The sequence below is a fragment of the Oncorhynchus clarkii genome, chromosome 6 (genome assembly GCF_045791955.1).
Source record: "Oncorhynchus clarkii lewisi isolate Uvic-CL-2024 chromosome 6, UVic_Ocla_1.0, whole genome shotgun sequence".
Classification (NCBI taxonomy): domain Eukaryota; kingdom Metazoa; phylum Chordata; class Actinopteri; order Salmoniformes; family Salmonidae; genus Oncorhynchus; species Oncorhynchus clarkii.
The window spans coordinates 45816411-45838956 of record NC_092152.1 but is presented as its reverse complement, the minus strand read 5'-3'; the positions used below and the strand labels follow the sequence as shown (position 1 = coordinate 45838956).

Here is a 22546-nt window from a genome sequence, read left to right as displayed (position 1 = left end):
GGGCTATTTTGTGTAATCTTATTCCGACATAGGAACGTTTTGTACCTATTTTGTACGATAATATTGTATTCAACCCCCTCTGCCAGAGTGGACTCTTCCGGATTGGACACATTGATTTAACTGTTCTCTAAAAGTTAACAAAAAACAACCCGGTATTTACTTACAGAAAGTCAAATTCTAAGAATTAATTGGGGGCCTTGAAAGCCTAGTGTAATAGTAGAGTTTCAATAAATACATATTTTTTTTATGATAAAACATAGTGATCTGTCCTCTGTCTATCTAATACAGCACAACAGGAGAATAGTTCATATTGCCAGCTTCTGCATTATAATGAAAATATATAATTCAAAAAGGTTAAACTAAATCCTGTAATGCAGACAGTCTTATTGAACTCTAATTTTTCCTCCAGAATGAATGAATAGAATATAACCTGCACAATTCATGCATCTTTGGACTGCAGGGTTGTGACAATACTTTTAAGCAAACTGGAGTCTGCATTTGATTCTAAAACGGTTATTTATCTCCACAGATCCAATTACAGTGATGGCGCCAGAGGGGATGGCTGCCGTCTTATCAGCTCTTAACCAGCTCGTTCGAGTTGTTCGTAACTTGTTTTGTACATAATGTTGCTGCTACCGTCTCTTATGACCGAAAAGAGCTTCTGGATATCAGAACTGCGATTACTCAACTCAGATTAGACAAAGAGCTTTTATTCAATGAGTCAGACGGGAGGGATATACTACAGACGCCCGACCAGGCCCAGATCCTGGTCATTCGCTGGAGAAGGAAACAGAGATTCACGGAAAAAGATCAGGATGCCTTGTGAGGATCAGGCGAGGAGTGGCTAATCTTCCTTTGCCTTCCGTCCTGCTAGCTAAGGTTCAATCGCTGGAAAATAAATGTGACGAACTGAAAGCACATGTATCCTACCAACGGGACATTGAAAACTGAAAACTGTTATGTTTCACCAAGTCGTGGCTGAACAACGACATTAAGAACATACAGCTGGAGGGTTATACACTCTATCGGCAGGATAGAACAGCAGCCTCTGGTAAGACACGAGGGAGGGGCCTATGCATATATGTAAACAACACCTGGTGCACGATATCTAGTGGCCGGGGACTTTAATGCAGGAAATCTTAAAACAGTTCTACCTAATTTCTATCAGCGTGTTAAATGTGCAACCAGAGGGGGAAAGAAATTCTAGATAGTCCGCACACAGAGACGCGTACAAAGCTCTCCCTCGCCCTCCATGTGGCAAATCTGACCATAATTCTATCCTCCTGATTCCTGCTTACTAGCAAAAATTAAAGCAGGAAGCACCAGTGGCTCAGTCTATAAAAAAGTGGTCAGATAAAACAGATGCTAAACTACAGGACTGTTTTGCTAGCACAGACTGGAATATGTTCAGGGATTCTTCCGATGGCATTGAGGAGTACACCACATCAGTCACTGGCTTTATCAATAAGTGCATCGAGGATATCATCCCCACAGTGACTGTACGTACATACCCCAACCAGAAGCCATGAATTACAGGCAACATTCGCACTGAGCTAAAGGGTGGAGCTGCCACTTTCAAGGAGCGGGACTAACCCGGAAGCTTATAAGAAATCCCGCCATGCACTCCGACGAACCATCAAACAGGCAAAGCATCAATACAGGACTAAGATTGAATTGTACTACACTGGCTCCGACGCTCGTTGGATGTGGCAGGGCTTGCAAACTATTGCAGACTACACAGCCGAGAGCTGTCCAGTGACACAAGCCTACCAGACGAGCTAAATAACTTCTATGGTCGCTTCGAGGCAAATAACACTGAAACATGCATGAGAGCACCAACTGTTCCGGACGACTGTGTGATCACGCTCTCCACAGCCGATGTGAGTAAGACCTTTTAAACAGGTCAACATTCACAAGGCCGCAGGGCCAGACGTATTACCAAGACGTGTACTCTGAGCATGCGCTGACCAACTGTAAGTGAGCAGCAGGTAGCCTAGTGGTTAGAGTGTTGGACTAGTAACCAAAAGGTTGCAAGATTGAATCTCCGAGCTGACAAGGTAAAAATGTGTTGTTCTTCCCCTGAACAAGGCAGTTAACCCACTGTTCCTAGGCCGTCATTGAAAATAAGAATTTGTTCTTAACTGCTGTATATAGCCTGTCTTTTTACTGTTGTTTTATTTCTTTACTTACCCATTGTTCACATAACACATTTTTGCACTATTGGTTAGAGCCTGTAAGTAAGCATTTCACTGTAAGGTCTGTTGTATTCTGCGCACGTGACAAATAAGCTTTGATTTGAAGTGTCTTGACTGACATTTTCAACCCCTCTCTGAGTCTGTAATACCAACATGTTTTAAGTAGACCACCAGAGCCACTTTGCCCAAGGACACTAAGGTAACCTGCCTAAATGACTACCGACCCGTAGCACTCATGTCTGTAGCCATGAAATGCTTTGAAAGGCTGGTCATGGCTCACATCAACACCATCATCCCAGAAACCCCAGACCCACTCCAATTTGTATACCCCACCAACAGATCCACAAATGATGCAATCTCTATTGCACTCCACACTGCCCTTTCACACCTGGACAAAAGGAACACCTATGTGAGAATGCTATTCATTGACTACAGCTCAGCGTTCAACACCATAGTGCCCTCAAAGCTCATCACTAAGTTAAGGACCCTGGGACTAAACACCTCCCTCTGCAACTGGTTCCTGGACTTCCTGACGGGCCACGGTGCAAGGATAACAACCTCTCCCTCAACGTGATCAAGACAAAGGAGATGATTGTAGAATACAGGAAAAGGAGGACCGAGCACACCCCCATTCTTATCGACGGGAGTATAGTGGAGCAGGTGGAGAGCTTCAAGTTCCTTGTCGTCCACATCACCAACACACTAACTTGGTCCAAGCACACCAAGACAGTCGTGAAGAGGGCACGACAAAACCTATTTCCCCTCAGGAGACTGAAAAGATTTGGCATGGGTCCTCAGATCCTCAAAAGGTTTAACAGCTGCACCATCGAGAGCATCCTGACATGGCAACTGCTCAGCCTCCGACCACAAGTCACTACAGAGGGTAGTTCGTATGGCCCAGTACATCACCGGGGCCAAGCTTCGTGCCATCCAGGACCTCTATACCAGGCGGTGTCAGAGGAAGGCCCTAAACATTGTCAAAGACTCCAGCCACCCTAGTCATAGACTGTTCTCTCTGCTACCGCACGGCAAGAACAGCGAAATAAACAAAGAGAAACGACAGTCATCATCAATTTAAGACATGAAAGTCAGTCAATCCGGAAAATTTGAAGAACTTTGAAAGTGCAGCCGCAAAAAACATCAAGCGCTATGATGAAACTGGCTCTCATGAGCACCGCCACTCCAATTGCATCCCAAATAAATGCTTCACAGAGTTCAAATAACAGACACTTTTGTCCAAAGCAACTTAGTCATGCGTGCATACATTTTACTTATGGGTGGTCCCAGGAATCAAACTCACAATCCTGGCGTTGCAAGCGTCAAAGCGCCATGCTCTATCAACGTGGTGTATGGTCTCAGTATGCACTGCTCTCCACCCTTGCAATACACACAGAACTGTGTGTGTGTGTGTGTGTGTGTGTGTGTGTGTGTGTGTGTGTGTGTGTGTGTGTGTGTGTGTGTGTGTGTGTGTGTGTGTGTGTGTGTGTAGTAATAAGCTAGTCTTGACTGGCAATGCTTGAGAGAAATGACAGACTGCTGTCATAGGAGTCTGCTTTAACTGCCAAACAGATGTCAGTACGGTACAAGAGACAGACATGTTTCTCTCTAATAAATCCTCTGTGTTAGCTGTGGGTATTGAAACATGTGTCTGAGGGGGTAGTGTGTGTCTTGTGTTAGTGACCTCTAGAGGTAAAGGTTAGGACTTGAAGGGAGCTCACAGAGCATGTTGTAGGGCAGGGGTATTCAAATCTTACACTACATCGAAAGCGTTCCATAGGGATGCTGTCCCATGTTGATTCCAATGCTTCCCACAGTTGTATCAAGTTGGCTAGACGTATTTGGGTGCTGAACCATTCTTGATAAACACGTGAAACTGTTGAGCGTGAAATACCCAGCAGCGTTGCAGTTCTTGACACAAACCGGTACGCCTGACACCGCCTACCATGCCACAATCAAAGACACAAATCTTTTGTCTTGCCCATTCACCCTCTGAGTGGCACACATGCACAATCCATGTCTCAATTGTCTTAAGGCTTAAAAATCCTTCTTTAACCTGTGTCCTCCCCTTCATCTACACATGTTTCAAGTGGATTTAACAAGTGACATCAATAAGGGATCATGGATTCACCTGGTCAGTTTAGGTCATGGAAAAATCTCTTCTTAATGTTTTGTACACTCAGTGTAGAATATCTGTGAGGGAAAAAATAGATAAGCTATTACAGACATTTGCAAGATTTGAGAATGTATTTATATGTCACCGATAAAATTGTAAATGATCTGCTATAATGGCTCCCTTATCAGTCCAGTCAATGCATCATTCATTCAATGTGCTGCAACGTTGTATGCATTCCTTTCTCCATCTGATGAAAAACAATACCAGACAACTTTGAAGCGTTTGAATATTCAGGCATACATTATAAGATTCAAAATCAAATTTAGGATCCAGATGTCTGCCTGTCATAGTAGTAGATAGACAACTGCTGACAGACGCTGGTTTATAAATCAGCATAAGGACGTTATTTACACCTTAATGTTATCATGCATCACAACACACACACACACACAAACACACACACACAGATGTATCTCTCTGTGATTTAAGAGGAGGAGTAATCATGAGCCCTTATTACCTTAGCAAACAGTAAGTTGATTACAGGAGAGGAAGTGTGTATATGTGTGTGTGTTTGTGCATGTGTGCGTGTGTGTGACTCACATCATTAACGGATCATGCCTTTTAAATTCATTAGAGAGCATTTAATATGCAGAGCCTCATATAATACACACACTGATAGATGAAAATAGTTTATGGGTGGTAATATGTTACATGAGAGAGAGGTTGTCTGAAATGTTAAATAAACATGTGATGGAGAGACACTGTCTACAGCAGGCTTTTACAACTGGTGGCCTGTTAGCCGAATTTGGCCCTCGGGTGGTTTTATTTGGCCCCACAAGTTTTCTGAGAATTTTTAAAAATATTTGTAACATTTTTAGAATTAGACATTTTCATTGCTGGACATAGAAGACTGTAAAAACACCAGGAAATCAACTCTAATTGATTTTAATTTTGGAAATCAGTGCGAAATCTGTATTCCCATAAGGCAATTTTCAGTCCACAAATGATTGGTAATTATGTTCCGGCTCCCCCAACCATCCGCTCAAGAAAAAAATTGTCTCGTGGCTGAATCACGTTGATTATCCCTGGTCTACAGTATGTAAAATAAATAGATACTGTCCCAGATAAAATAGGATGAAGCTACTCCACATTATTGTTGTGTTTTTGTTCTGTCAGGTGTTTTGAAACAGTAAACAAACAGAACCATGCCACACTGCAGCAGCAGAAGAGCCCGATGCAAATACAGCCTAGTCTTCTGTTCCCGCTCAGTACAATAAACATTCTATTGATTAGCAAATGTAAATGCCGCGTTGTGTTAGTTGGGGTGTTTTGCTGTGTTTTGTCTGTCCCACAGACGGAGCACAGGGAGTTTGGGGTGTCGGTTATCTGGGACATGCTAATTAAGGGGGATAAATAGAAGGCAGAGTGATCCCAGGGGAGAGTAGAGGAGCACAGAGCAGCCATCAGCGAGTCACCCTGCCCTTCATCTCATCTCTACTGGAGTGAGAGGGGGAATGAGAGAGAGAGGATATTCAGAGGCACAGAGTAGAGAGGGTTGAGCGTTAGAGAAAAAAACCCAGATGAATCATGTAAACGATATGATTAATCAACACTCTGCTGTAATTACACAAACACTGTTAATCAACAGTCACAGATGATGACATCCAACCTGTCACGGTGCTGCTCAATTTGGCACAACTCACCCCTCAGGTAAATTATTTTCAAAGCACATGGGATCATACACAGAAAAGTTTGGCTAAATACCATTCTTTAGTGTCTTTTATGACCTTAAAGAGCACAGAAAGAGGAGGACTGGCCTCTTCACTGAGTATAGCAGCCATTTCTGATTGACAGTTGGAGGGTTTCTCATAACTCCTACAGTAGGCTGTGTCCCAAATGGTACCCTATTCTCCATATAGTGCACTACTTTTGATTAGCGCCCTATGTGGTGAATCGGTGGCATTTGAGACACAGCCCTCTAGTCCCCTCAAACATCCTGCAGTGGGCTTAACTATGGCCTGTTCTCCCCTCTCACCAGGGGCAGAGTAAACCTTCTCTCTGAGCCAGCCTGACAGTATTACTGATGAAATATGCGTCGGTATGCACAGAGATAGGGGGGAGAGAGAGAGAGCAGAGAGACTGGGGGAGACAGAGAGAGAAAGATAAATAGAGATAGGAGAGAGGGGGGGACAGAGAGAGAGAAAGAGAAAGGGAAAGATAAAAAGAGAGAGTGGGGACAGAGAAAGAGAGAGCATAAGAAGCGTGTGCCTTCCATATTACGCAGCCCTGGGCGAAGAGATGAATAAGTTATCGGCTTTAAAAAGTGCAGTCGGACCGACCAGGCCTGGCCAGAAATAGCCACAAACATCCTCCAATCAAATAGGAAGTGGATCCAACCGACAGATCCAGAAAGGGGGGAAAAGGTTAAGTTTAGGAAAAGGGCTAGCAAACTGCCACTCAGAAGCCATTCAAAAATATTTTGGCTATATATACACTCACATTGCCAATCAAATACAATCATCACGATGTCCCTCTCTCAGGTCTCTGTCCAGTCAGTGAACACCTGGGTTGAAAGTCCAACAAACGTCTCAATTATGATGGCAAGCTGTCAGTGAGCATGTTTAAATGGTGTTATTGATTTACTGTAAAGTACATGAAGTTGCATCCCACTGCTGTCAGTGTGAAATTACCATTAGTCAGGGAAAGGAAACTAGAGGGTGCAGTACCGCAGTTGAACACTAGAGGGTAGGCTCCAAGCTTCACAACACGTTTGGTATGTGCAGACCTCCAATACTATCAAATCAGTCAGGCAAAAATGTTGTGTGGACATAAAAAGTATCTTACTGTATGACTGACCACGCAACTACAACTTTGTTAAATGTCAAAATCACCCCACAACATTATGATAGGCATATGGGCAATATATACAAACACCATTCAAAGAGGACTGTATAGCTACAATCCTAATTGTGTTCTCTGTTACTGTACTGTAAATTACAAGGTGCTGCTGTAGCTGCATATGGACCCAGTAATGACATGCAAATCACAGTTCCACACAGTCCTGTGGGATTCAACCATATTGTCTGCAGTCTGTTGGTTCTTTTTAATAAAAGACAACGAGGTGTGGTGCTGTAACAGTCACAGGGGGCTCGCTACTTCTGTACTGTAATCTGCATCAATAAAACCTTTGAAATGCATTCTGAGCGATCGGGACTGCAGGAGTCAGTGGACACAGTGTGTGTGCGTGTGCGTATGTGTGTGCCTGTGTGTGCATGTGTGGTGTGTACAGAAGACTGCAACAGATGTAGGATCTTCATTTGAGCCAGTTTGCTACTGCACGACAATAATCCTGCATTAACAGGAAATGTGAATTATTATGTGGATTATAATTAATGGACATTGTTGTAGGGGTTGATACATTTTTCATAAGGGAAAATCAAGTCAGACATTTCTAAGTGGAAATTACAAACTTCAGAAGTGTTTTTTAAAACCTCAAATACACTACAAGTTTTAAATGTCCTGCATTGCAGGAAAGTTCTCCAGCAACAGGGTGATCAAATGAAGATCCTACATCTGTAAATCAATGGTGTTCAAGTATGGGGTGCTGCAGACCAATATGGAGACCGGAGTATGGCTGAGTTGGCGTTTCGAAAGGAGTGGGTGTATGGAAAGAGTCGAAAGGCGGTGCGAATGTCAGTGCAGCGGTTGTGTATGGAGAGGCTTGCAGACCTAAGGTGCTACCCATTGGGCAACTATCACAGTGTCGCCAGTAGTAATGTGGCAATATTTTCCCTCCCATGATTTTATTTCAGGTAGGATAGCAGCCTACACAAGAAATAACTAATAACTAACAGCCCACAGAATAAATAACAATTCGCCGGGGCATGGACTCTACAAGGTGTCGAAAGCGTTCCCTAGGGATGCTTGCCCATGTTGACTCCAATGCTTCCCACAGTTGTGTCAAGTTGGCTGGTGGACCATTCTTCATGCACACTGGAAACTGTTGAGCATGAACAACTCAGCAGCGTTGCAGTTCTTGACACAAACCTACTACCATACCCCATTCAAAGGCTCTTACATTTTTTGTCTTGCCCGTTCACCCTCTGAATGGCACACATACACAATCCATGTCTCAATTGTCTCAAGGCTTAAAAATCCTTCTTTAACCAGTCTCCTCCCCTTAATCTCCACTGATTGAAGTGGATTTAACAAGTGACATCAATAAGGGATGACAGCTTTCACCTGGATTCACCTGGTCAGCCTATGTTATGGAAAGAGCAGGTGTTCTTAATAATTTGTATACTCAGTGTACATGCAGTCTACTCAATCGAGAGGGCATGAACGGCAATAACACCGGGACAGTGTCCTGCTTGCAAAGCACTACTGTCCCGCAACGGCATGGGAAGTAGATACCTAGTAGCCAATATCAGGGCGACAGTCACATAAGCACACAAATACAAAGCAAACAAGCAACAGTAATCAGTACTGTTAATAAAAAATAAACAATAGTCAGTTTTATTAACTATTATTTATTAACACAGTACGACTCAGACTCATCGTCTGGCTTCAAAATAGAAGTCCATACTCTCGCGGTATGGTAGTTGGGTGGTAAGAAATGGTGGGAAAAAAATACCTTTTCAATACACCCACTCCTTTCCACACTTCCCTACTTTCCTTATGTCACACCCACTCGCCCATACTCCCATATTGGCTGCAGCTACCCTCTTCTCATGGTGTTCCCAATCTGCTAAATGGTGTTCTAATGTTGCCGGGGAGGGTCGCCCATTGACAACTCCATTGATCCAGTGAGCAGTACCTCTTTCTTTCTTTCTTTCTTTCTTTCTGCCTTCCCTCTTTTCTTTTTTTCCTTCCCTTCAGAGAGTCTGACTTTGTTTTTGAGGTTGTTTTAAAACCGTCTGCCAAGATTTTATTTGTGAAAAAAATTTCCCTTCGGGATCTGCTGAGCAATCTTTCTGATTAAAAAGTGTTTGATTAAAATCTATACACGCAGTACTGGAGAAACAAATGCTAAAACCACAGCAGCTGATGTATTGCACTCATAGTTATAGCTTACAGTTATGGATAGTAGGAAAACAAGATGAGAGGAAAGAGGAAGAGACAGGGTTTGGGTCTAGGAGGATGAGAAAGAGAGGGAGGAGGGGGAAGAGTATGTGTAAAATGTAAAGTGTACTTAGAAAGAGTTCAGGCTCCTTGACTTTTTCTACATTTTGTTATGTTACAGCCTTATTCTAAAAAGAATTAAATTGTTGTTTTTTTCCTCATCAATCTACACACAATAACCCATAATGCCAAAGCAAAAACAGGTTTGTAGACATTTTTAGCAAAAACTGAAATATCACATTTACATAAGTATTCAGACACTTTACTCAGTACTTTGTTGACGAACCTTTGGCAGCGATTACAGCATTGTGTCTTCTTGGGTATGACGCTACAAGCTTGGCACACCTGTATTTAGGGAGTTTCTCCCATTCTTCTCTGCAGATCCTCTTAGGCTCTGTCAGTTTGGATGGGGAGCATCGCGGCACAGCTATATTCAGGTTTCTCCAGAGATGTTCGATCGAGTTCATGTACGGGCTCTGGCTGGGCCACTCAAGGACATTCAGAGACTTGCCCCGAAGCCACTCCTGTGTTGTCTTGGCTGTGTGCTTAGGGTCGTTGTCCTGTTGGAAGGTGAACCTTCACCCCAGTCTGAGTTCCTGAGCGCTCTGGAGCAGGTTTTCATCAAGGATCTCTCTTTACTTTGCTCCGTTCATCTTTCCCTCGATCCTGGCTAGTCTCTCAGTCCCTGCCACTGAAAACATCCTCACAGCACAATGCTGCCACCAACATGCCTCACCGTAAGGACGGTGACAGGTTTCCTCCAGATGTGACGCTTGGCATTCAGGCCAAAGAGTTCAATCTTGGTTTCATCAGACCAGAGAATATGAGAGTCATTTAGGTGCCTTTTGGCAAAAAGTGGGCTGCCATGTGCCTTTTACCGAGGAGTTGCTTCCTTCTTGCCACTCTACCATAAAGGCCTGATTGGTGAAGTGCTGCAGAGATGATGTCCTTTTGGAATCAAATAAATAACATTTTATTGGTTACACACACACACGTGTTTAGCAGATGTTATTGCGGGTGTACCGAAATGCTTGTTCTGTCATCTCCACAGAGGAACTCTGGAGCTCTGTCAGAGTACCATCGGTTTCTTGGTCACCTCCCTGACCAAGTCACTTCTCCCCCGAATGCTGCAGACATTTTTTGGTACACTTCCCCAGACACTTTACCTCGAGACAATCCCATGGACAATTCCTTCGACCAAATGGCTTGGTTTTTACTCTGACATGCACTGTCAACTGTGGGACCTTTATATAGACAGGTGTGTTCCTTTCCAAATCATGTTAAATCAATTGAATTTACCACAGATGGACTCCAATCAAGTTGTAGAAACATCTCAAGGATGATCAATGGAAACAGGATGCACCTGAGCTCAATTTCGAGTCTCATAGCAAAGGGTCTGTATACTTATGTAAATAAGGTATTTAAAAAATATATATATTTTATACATTTGTTAATTTCTAAAAACCTGTATTCGCTTTGTTGTTATGGGGTATTGTGTATAGACTGGGAAAAACGTAATTGTAGATTAAGGCTGTAACGTAACAAAATGTGGAAAAGTCAAGAGGTCGGAATTCTCTCCGCATTCACTGTATACGTGAAATGTATGAACGCATGGCTGTAAGTGGTTTGGATAAAAACATCTTCTAAAGGGCATTTTTTATTATTTTTAATAGGATGAGAGGGTAGAGGAGGAAGAGGTGGAGGAATTAGAAAAGGGTCGAAGGAGTTGGAGAGGGATGAGAAGGAGGAAAGAAGGTCACCACAGTGATTATTTTGTTAATTACTCTTAATTAAATAAAAATGTGTGTTGTCAGGCCTCCCAGCATCGTAGCTCACTTGTAAGAGAGGGCTGCAGAGGTGGCTTCTGAGAAGAGGCCCTGCAGGGAACTCTGGGTAAATCTTTCTGTGAAGGGGGCAAAGAACTAACAGAGGCTGATTCTGATCTTTTTTTCCACTAATTGGTCCTTTGACCAATCACATTAGATCTTTTTCAGAGCTGATCTGTATGGTTAAAAAAAGGATCAAAGTTTGGCTGCCTATCTAAACTCAGCCAGAGACTCGCACGCACGCACAGAGAGAAAGAGAGAGACTGGAGGAGACACACAACCTTCCAAAACACTCCACTACCAGAGCCAGGGCAACCTTGTCCAAGGGCACCATTAATGCATTTAAAACAATGACTTTTTTCCATGTCTCTCAGTCTCGGCAGATCAGGAGACAATCAAACAATATGTCATCTGAAGGACACATTTTGTAACATACATCTACGGAATAAACTTGTTTATGTCACCTTTATTTAACCAGGTAGGCTAGTTGAGAACAAGTTCTCATTTACAACTGCGACCTGGCCAAGATAAAGCAAAGCAGTGCAACAGAAACAACAACACAGAGTTACACATGGAATAAACAAGCGTACAGTCAATAACACAATATAAAAAAAGAAAGTCTATATACAGTGTGTGCAAATGGCATGAGGAGGTAAGGCAATAAATAGGCCATAGTAGCAAAGTAATTACAATTTAGGAGATTAACACTGGAGTGATAGATGATGGTGTGTAAGTAGTGATTCTGGTGTGCAAAAGAGCAGCAAAGTAAATAAAAACAATATGGGGATGAGGTAGGTAGATTGGGTGGGCTATTTACAGATGGACTATGTACAGCTGCAGCGATCGGTTAGCTGCTCAGATAGCTGATGTTTAAAGTTAGTGAGGGAAATGTAAGTCTCCAGCTTCTGCGATTTTTGCAATTCGTTCCAGTCACTGGCAGCAGAGAGGCGTTGGCTTTGGGGATGATCAGTGAGATATACCTGCTGGAGCGTGTGCTACGGGTGGGTGTTGTTATCGTGACCAGTGAGCTGAGATAAGGCGGAGCTTTACCTAGCATAGACTTATAGATGACCTGGAGCCGGTGGGTCTGGTGACAAATATGTAGCGAGGGCCAGTCGACTAGAGCATACAGGTCGCAGTGGTGGGTGGTATAAGGGGCTTTGGTAACAAAATGGATGGCACTGTGATAGACTACACCCAATTTGCTGAGTGTTGTATGGAGTGTTGTATGCCATTGAAGCTCGTTTGGAGGTTAGTTAACACAGTGTCCAAAGAAGGGCTAGATGTATACAGAATGGTGTCGTCTGCGTAGAGGTGGATCAGGGAATCACCCGCAGCAAGAGAGATACCGTGGATGTATACAGAAAAAAGAGTCGGCCCGAGAATTGAACCCTGTGATACCCTCATAGAGACTGCCAGAGGTCCGGACAACAGGCCCTCCGATTTGACACACTGAACTCTGTCTGTGAAGTAGTTGGTGAACCAGGCGAGACAGTCATTTGAGAAACCAAGGCTATTGAGTCTGCCAATAAGAATACGGTGATTGACAGAGTCGAAACCCTTGGCCAGGTCGATGAAGACGGCTGCACAGTACTGTCTTTTATCGATGGCGGTTATGATATCGTTTAGTACCTTGAGCGTGGCTGAGGTGCACCCATGACCAGCTCGGAAACCGGATTGCACAGCGGAGAAGGTACGGTGGGATTCGAAATAGTCAGTGATCTGTTTATTAACTTGGCTTTCGAAGACTTTAGAAAGGCAGGGCAGGATGGATATAGGTCTATAACAGTTTGGGTCTAGAGTGTTACCCCCTTTGAAGAGGGGGATGACCGCGGCAGCTTTCCAATCTTTAGGGATCTCGGACGATACGAAAGAGAGGTTGAACAGGCTAGTAATAGGGGTTGCAACAATGGCGGAGGATAATTTTAGAAAGAGAGGGTCCAGATTGTCTAGCCCAGCTGATTTATACGGGTCCAGGTTTTGTAGCTCTTTCAGAACATCTGCTATCTGGATTTGGGTGAAGGAGAAGCTGGGGTGGCTCGGGCAAGTAGCTGCGGGGGGTAAGGAGATGTTGGCCGGGGTAGGGGTAGCCAGGAAGAAAGCATGGCAAGCCGTAGAGAAATACTTATTGAAATGTTTGATTATCATGGATTTATCGGTGGTGACCGTGTTACCTAGCCTCAGTGCAGTGGGCAGCTGGGAGGAGGTGCTCTTGTTCTCCATGGACTGTTCTCCAACTTATTTTGTAACAATGGCCTACTCAGAGTATAGGTCTAGGGAAAAAGGAAAAATATAGTTGATTTTCCATAACTACTGTAACAAACATGAAAACAAGAGGTTATCTAATGCCAATCCTCTAGTTACTTTAGACTGTAGTCAGTTCAACCCTATCATAATAAAATCATTAAAAACTATTGTCATTCCTCTCAACGAGCAGAAAGGCATAGAATCTCAACGGGCAGAAAGGCCTAGAGAGGCCTCTCTTTCTCTGCCTTCAGACAAAAACAGCACTCCTCTCATAGTCTCTCTAGACAGACAGGTTGCCTCCAACAATGTACCAGTCCTAGATCTGAGATTTCCTAGATTACTTATCTCTAACTAGCTTACACCAAAAGAAAACATGTTATTTATATTTACAGACTAAGTGGGCATGCACAGTCTTCCTGTATAAACATGAAATCATGTTAATTAAGTCAGAAATCAGGAGCAGATAGTTTACTGCTGTGATACAGAGGAACCAACCAGTCTACAGTATTTACATCTAGCTGACTTTAAACAGCCCATATGTTATTTCACAGACAGACAGAACAACCCAGAACAGATAAATACACAGACAGACAGACAGACAGACAGACAGACAGACAGAACAAGACAGGACAGAAATAACATACAGTATCTCTCTGTACGTCTGTGAGAAATCTGACTTTGCCTAGTTTTATAAACTATCGTATCCTGTTTTAAGTGTCTGAATAAGTATAATACACGTATTACCTTACAGCTTAATAATGAGAACTGTTTTAATAATATATATTTTAAACCACAGAAAAGTGAGGACGAGGAAACAAAACATGTGGATTGAACTGAAACAGAATGTTAGGTAATGGGAGTGTCGAGAGAAGACTAACATGTTCATGAATAAAATGAGGACACATAACTCAAAACATAGCAAATGCGAAATCAATACATACACACACACCCACCCACCCACCAATGGAACTTAGGGGAAAGTGTTCTTCATTGCAAACTGTCATGGCAAATTAATAAACATTAATACAATGGGGACAATTAAATTAAAATCATGAAATACGTACATAAATCAATACTGGTAACTAAAACAATAAATAAATTAAGAAAAGAGAGATGCTAAAATTAAGTAAGTGAAGGGTCAATTGCAACCAATATTGGCCACCATTTTACTCCCTAAAGCTAATTGCGGTGTTAACTTTTAGTCCTGGTTGCTGCAAATATATTTCAAGACCAATTCGCCCTCTGGGGAGTATTATCTTCGGTATAAATCAAACCTTTTATTTGAGCAAACTAAGCACAGATTTAACTATTTGACAAACATCCCGTACAGCTGAACTGAGGTGGCGTGAAGTTCTGCCTGTTGGTTGCAATTGACCCGTTAATAGTAAGATGGTAAAATAGGATAAAGTAAGTGAAGTAAGATGGTAAAATAGGATAAAGTAAGTGAAGTAAGATGGTAAAATAGAATAAAGTAAGTGAAGTAAGATGGTAAAATAGGATAAAGTAAGTGAAGTAAGATGGTAAAATAGGATAAAGTAAGTGAAGTGAGATGGTAAAATAGGATAAAGTAAGTGAAGTAAGATGGTAAAATAGAATAAAGTAAGTGAAGTAAGATGGTAAAATAGGATAAAGTAAGTGAAGTAAGATGGTAAAATAGGATAAAGTAAGTGAAGTGAGTTGGTAAAATACCTCCTTCCAGGGACTTGCTAAACAGGGTATAGTTCGACGGCGAACAGACAGGCGGCGGGAGTCAGAAATATGGCGTACGTCGTGGAGGTAGTAGGAGCGGGTGTCGCCAGTCCCGTAAAAGCTGTCCCATGGTTGGTTGGTTTGGAACAAGCCTGGTGCGTTCTGCTGACTATAATAAAATACTTTGGTTAGCACACACACACAAAAACATACACACACGCACTTACACCATCACTGTACTCTGAACACGCAGGCACACACATTATACACACACACACACACACACACACACACACACACACACACACACACACACACTCTTTCTATCTTTCTGTTTAATGGATACACCCACTATATTACAGTATATCTGTCAAACTGTCTATGTGATGTGAGACAATAAGGCTATGAAAAAGAATTCATAAACAAGTGAACCATTCCAAAGATATACAGTAAACACTGAATCAATTAAAACATTCAAAATAACTGTAATCTTAAACCAAATCTAATATCAAGCAATATAATCTCCTCTACGTTAAGAGGACCCAAAATCGTTATCTCGTTATGAGTAAATCAAAAACGCATCACTGGACTGGTAATGAGGTCAGATAAATCGTATCCACAATGTATATTATCAACATAGCGAATCAAAGCGTCAAATGACGTTGATTGAGAGGAGTATTTCTAAGTATTCTGTGAATCCTATGGAGAAAGCTTAATCCTGAAAGTCACAGTTGTTACAGATAAAAAGATCACATCACAGAGCTGTAGATCCCTTTCAGAGGTGTGCCCGCAGATTCTGCATGCCCTTACAGGGAGTGTGTGTCTGTGTGTTTGTGTATGTGTGTGTATGTGCACGTGCGAGAGTGTGTGTGTGACACATGAGGGATGTCAGTTTATAGGGAGCGGTGACTCAGAGCTGACCAGAGCCCAACCATCCAGAGAGTCTTTAGTCAGACCACAGAGACCTAGCGATCAATCCTCAACATAACAAGCTTCCCTCCTGGGAGCGCTGCCCCCGTCCCCCGCCCCACACACACACACGTACACTGCAGCGACAGCAGGGCGATCACTCCAGATTCAAGTCAAAATCCGACGTTTTGAAGCTCCTCAGGATGTCGGGAGACTCTGTCAAAACCGTCCACTAGGGGCAAAAATAAATTATACCCGGAGCTGGGACTGAACTAGGGTCTATAAAATAGGAGTGTGCAGCTTAGAGACCACTGCACCATCCATCCACAACGAGTTAGCAAGGCTAGTCTTAACAAATGGCTAAACTTAACCGTGGAGTTGTTTTTCTGTTTTAAACCATCAACTTAACCCACGTCGCCACTAGGGGCAGCCCAAGCCATCAAGTATGCTTGGGTGTTGCTAAGGCGTTGTGGGCGGGGATGGTGGATGGGCGTAGTCCGCAGACTCCGTCTCCGAGGGCGACAAAGCCTAATGAGTAGTGACAGAAAGAGTTGGGATACAGGGCGAACCTGCCTCTCTCTGGAGGGGTGTGTTTGTGTCTTGTAACAGGATCTGCGTTCGATAAGAGCTCAGCTGGGAACGATGACACAGAGAACACTGTCACGTGTCTCACCCTGAGAGCTGCAGGACACACACACACACACACTCTGCAGATTTACGAGTGAAGAGTCAGAGGAGCGGTGAACCAAGAACCTTCTGACAGAGGTATATCGGGACATGCATCCCAACACACACACACACACACACACACACACACACACACACACACACACACACACACACACACACACGAGAAACATACATGTTTAAACATTCACACAGATACAGTATGTACAGTGCATTGCAAAAGTATTCAGACCCCTTGGATTTCTTAACATTTGACTGTGTTACACAGTGGAATTAAAATGGATTTAACTGTCATTTTTTTGTCAACAATCTATATTACATTGATTATTCCAAACATTAGGAACACCTCAACTACCAGGCGGTGTCAGAGGAACCAAGCCACCCTAGTCATAGACTGTTCTCTCTGCTACCGCTCGGCAAGCGGTACCGGAGCGCCAAGTCTAGGTCCAAGAGGCTTCTAAACAGCTTCTACCCTCAAGCCATAAGGCTCCTGAACATCTAATCAAATGGCTACCCAGACTATTTACATTTCCCCCCCCCCCTCTTTTACACTGCTGCTACTCTCTGTTGTTATCATCTATGTATAGTCACTTTAATAACTCTACCCATATGTACATATTACCTCAACTAACTGGTGCCCCCGCACATTGCCTCTGTACCGGTACCCCACTGTATATAGTCTCACTATTGTTATTTTACTGCTGCTCTTTAAATACTTGTTACTTTCATTTCTTATTCTTATCCATATTTTTTTAAACTGCATAAACTGCATTGTTGGTTAGGGGCTCGAAAGTAAGCATTTCACTGTAAGGTCTAATACAATTTGATTTGATGTTGACTCCAATGTTACCAACAGTTGTGTCAAATTGTTGAGTGTGAAAAACCCAGCAGTGTTGCAGTTTGGTGCACCTGGCACCTACTACCATACCACGTTCAAAGACACTTAAATCTTGTGATTTGCCTATTCACCCTCTGAATAGCACACATACACAAACCCCATCTTATTTGAATTTTTTAAAGAATAATGGGTGTGCAAAACTCTTATAGACTTACCCAAGAAGACTCTAATCAATGCCGAAGGTGTTTCTAACATGTATTGACTCAGGCAGCTGAATACTTATGCAACTACTATATTTTCGTTTTTCCATTTTTATTAATCTAAAAAAACGAATGCATTTTTCTTCCATTTTGAATTTATGGAGTATTTTGTGTAGATCGTTTTTTAAAATACATTTTAATCCCACTTTGTAACACACAAACATTTGTAACACACAAACATTTGAAGAAATGTCTCAAAACTTTTGCAAGGCACTGTAGATACTAAAACATGTTCCCACATACACAAACTAATACACAGCCAATTGTTCTAAACATTGACAAATAAATAAATCACTAAGGATGCCAGCCAGTCACTGACGTTAGCCAGTTAGTGTATACAAAACCACGTATGTGTGTATATGTGCACAGTCTCTTGTATTTGTGTGTGTGTGCGTGTGTGTGTATATTTTTTGCCACGTGCCAAAAATTTTACTGTGGTGTGTGGGCGGGCCGATGTCAGAGTGGGATTCTGAGGCGGTCGTATCAGAGAGCAGCCATCCCTCTCAGAGTGACACACAGTAGGAAGGACACCTCAAAACAGACAAACACACACACACACACAAAGCACACACACACTCAGACACAAACACATAAACCCCAAGGGGTAAAGTAACAGCTTCATCTGCACTGACACATAAACCCTGACATCTATGTATCACCAGAGATAGGGAGACAGAGAGAAAGAAGGAGAGAGAGAGAGAAGGAGATGTGAAAAAGTCATCCATGCTGAAACCTAACACCTTGTCTTAATGTTAATGAAGTGAAACAACAAAACAACCACACAAACACACTTCAGTACTAAACTTAGACAACAAATGTGAGAGGTTAGGAGAGGTAATGTTCGTATCGTAGCCCATAGCATGGCATAGGCATATGGCTAATCCCTTCACATGATTCTATTACTGAGAAACACTTCATATGCATTACTTTAATATGACGAACAGGCCATGTTTCTTAATCCTGGTCCTCAGGAACCAAAGGGATGCACATTTCTGTTTTTGCCCTAGCGCTACACACCTGATTCAACTCATCAAAGGTTTGGATGATGAGTTGATTAGTAGGATCAGGACGGTGTGTTGGTGTTAGGGGGGGGGGACATTAGGGGGGGCGCAAACCTGGGAAACCCCAGAAAATACTGGGAAAAAAGGGAGGGAAAAAAAGGAGGGGCTTGTAAGTTAGCAGTGTGGTCACTTAAGTGTGTGGTCACTTAAAAATGTCCAAATTGATCAGAAATACAGTGTAGACATTGTTAATATTGAAAATGCCTATTGTAGCTGGAAACGGAATGGAATATCTACATAGGCGTACAGAGGCCCATTATCATCAACCATCACTCCTGTGTTCCAATGGCACGTTGTGTTGGCTAATCCAAGTTGATCATTTTAGAAAACTATTTTGCAATTATGTTAGCACAGCTGAAAACTGTTAAAGAAGCAATAAAACTGTCCTTCTTTAGACTAGTTGAGTATCTGGAGCATCAGCATCTGTGGGTTTGATTATAGGCGCAAAATGGCCAGAAACAAATAACTTTCTTCTGAAACTCGTCAGTCTATTCTTGTTCTGTGAAATGAAGGCGATTCCATGCGAGAAATTGCCAAGAAACTGAAGATCTCGTACAATGCTGTGTACTACTCCCTTAACAGAACAGAGCAAACTGGCTCTAACCAGAATAGAAAGAGGAGTGGGAGGTCCCGGTGCACAACTGAGCAAGAGGACAAGTACATTAGAATGTCTAGTTTGAAAAAGAGATGCCTCACAAGTCCTCAACTGGCAGCTTTATTAAATAGTTCCCGCAAAACACCAGTCTCAATATCAACAGTGAAGAGGCGACTCCGGGATGCTGGCCTTCTAGGCAGAGTTCCTCTGTCCAGTGTCTGTGTTCTTTTGCCCATCTTAATCTTTTATTTTTATTGGCCAGTCTGAGATATGGCTTTTTCTTTGCAACTCTGCCTACTGGTCTAATGTCCATTACTCGTGTTTCTTGGCACAAGCAAGTCTCTTCTTCTTATTGGTGTCCTTTAGTAGTGGTTTCTTTGCAGCAATTCAACCACGAAGGCCTGATTCACATAGTTGATGTTGAGATGTGTCTGTTACTTGAACTCTGTGAAGCATTTGTTTATTTGCCATTTCTGAGGCTGGTAACTCTAATGAACTTATCCTCTGCAGAAGAGGTCCTCATGAGAGCCAGTTTCATCATTAGTTTCATCATTATTCAGACCCCTTGAATTTACAAAACGTTGCAAACTTATTCTAAAATTGTCCTCAATCTATACACTATAACCCATAATGAAAAAGCAAAAACAAGTTTGGGGATTTTTTTGCAAATTAAAATTAAATTAAAAAATGAAATATGACATTTACATAACTATTCAGACCCTTTACTCAATACTTTGTTGAAGCACTTTTGGCAGCGATTACAGCCTAGAGTCTTCTTGGGTATGACGCTGTGTGGAACACCTGTATTTGGGGAGTTTCTCCCATTCTTCTCTGCAGATCCTCTCAAGCTCTGTCAGGTTGGATGGGGAGCGTCACTGCACAGTTATTTTTAGGTCACTCCAGAGATGTTCGATCAGATTGAAGTCCGGGCTCTGGCTGGGCCACTCATGCACATTCAGAGACTTGTCCCGAAGACTTGTCTTGGCTCTGTGCTTAGGGTCGTTGTCTTATTGGAAGGTGTTTGCCTTTCCAAATCATGTCAAATCAATTGAATTTACCACAGGTGGACTCCAATCAAGTTGTAGAAACATTTCAAGAATTATCAATGAAATCAGGATGCACCTGAGCTAAATTTCGAGTCTCATTGCAAAGGATCTGAATACTAAATAAGGTATTTCTGTTTTTTACATTTTAAAAAGCTTTTTTCGCTTTGTCATTATGGGTTATTGTGTGTAGATTGATGAGGAACATTTTATTTAATCCATTTTAGAATAAGGCTGTAATGTAAGAAAATGTGGAAAAAGTCAAGGGGTCTGAATACTTTCCAAATGCAATGTATAATGATTTTAAGTAATATTTAATCCTGCTCAATCCTCTACTATTGAGTAGGTAGGCCCTATTTGTGACATGTAAGAGTTGATATGATAAGAGTATGTGTGTGTGCGTTATTCACTAGGACACCCTATAGCAATAAACTCCAAAAGCCTCAGAAGGAAAATACAAGTATTCTCAATCTTTAACGCTCGTAGTTTATGTTACTGCAGGATCCTCATTACATGACCAACCATTCCTCTGACATTTAGGGCTTGCCAACACTTGTAAAAAAAAAATACATATATTAAAACACTCACAAAAGTGATCAATTTGGGGCACCTTGAGGAAGTACCTTAAGAGAGAGAGAGAGAGAGAGAGAGAAAGAGAGAGAGACTAGATAGAAATGACCCCGTACCACTGATAGAGGGTCAGATATTTTAACGGTTAAGGTCAGGTGTGGGGAAATATGATCCTAGATCTGTAGTTAAGGGCAGCTTTATACCTCTAGTATGGGCGTTCCTATCTGCCAAGGTCAACTGTGTGTGTGTGAGCAGAATCAACCTGCTGAGGAAGCGAGAGCGAGACACTAAAGATAGGTACTGTGCTGTACTGCACTGCGCCTGGACACAGACAGAGAGCCAGAGAGAAGAGAGAGAGAAAAAGTAAGAGATAGAACACAAGAGAATGAGATATAATGTGAGAAAGACAACATGAGAGAGCCAGAGAGAGAGACCTCATGAATATGAACCCTGGCCCAACTTCACTGACTTTACCACTCCTATCTTTCTCTGCTGACAGTCTGTCTGGCCTCAGTCGCTATGTACACTATTTTATGGGAAAGCGTGGAGGAAGAGGTGTGATGGAGAGAGGCGTCCTATACTGTACTATATTGAACTATGCTATACTGTACTGAAGGTACAGTACCTGCAACTCTGTTGTTTTCCACCATTGTTCTCATCTAAAAGGGACACTAGGGTTAACTAATTTGAAACTCTGTACAGTGAGAGTACTGTATTTAGTTACATAAGCAAGAGTGCGTGTGAAGTCACGTGCAGCCAGCCAGTAGTGTGCTGTGCTGTTTAATGCTGGCTGGGCGTGGCTGGCTGTGTGTAGTGGTGTAGCTGTAGGTACTGTGCACCCTGTCACCTTCTCCATCTGCTCCACGCTAATTAACACTGCTACTGCAGCACACACTCTCTCTCTCTCTCACACACACACACACACAGAGACAGAGACAGAGACAGAGAGAGAGAGAGAGAGAGAGAGAGAGAGAGAGAGAGAGAGAGAGAGAGAGAGAGAGAGAGAGAGAGAGAGAGAGAGAGAGAGAGAGAGAGAGAGAGCGAGCGAGAGAGAGAGAGAGAGATGAAGGCAGGGACTCAGAGGTACGACAAGGAGAACATAAGTGAGGTGGGAAGAGAGAGAGAGAGAGAGCGTGAGAGACCGAGAGAGAGAGAGGGAGATGAGAATGAGCTAGAGAAGATGGACGAGAGAGAGGGAGGGTAGAGGGGGAAGGATTGTCATGTTAATTGATGTCATGGTTGGTATGAATGTCAACTAATGAGTCTGATTCCAGAGTATGACTTTGTCTATTGAGCCATAATGATCTTTTAATTATTTGTGAGCTAACATGTGCAGCGTTGCGGGTTATGACAGTTGTTCATTAACATGGTAATATTAACGACACAGGGGAG

General features: G+C 42.5%; 1 protein-coding gene across 5 annotated transcripts in view; it reads right to left on the bottom strand.

Annotated features, from left to right (window-relative positions):
- Window positions 1–22546, bottom strand: part of LOC139411209 (tight junction protein ZO-2-like) — a 155439-nt gene that overhangs the window by 104334 nt on the left and 28559 nt on the right. For all 5 annotated transcript variants that reach the window (XM_071157186.1, XM_071157185.1, XM_071157187.1 and 2 more), the window contains exon 2: window positions 15192–15360. In XM_071157186.1, coding sequence (XP_071013287.1) covers window positions 15192–15360 — 169 coding nt within the window. The remainder of the gene's footprint in view (window positions 1–15191; window positions 15361–22546) is intronic.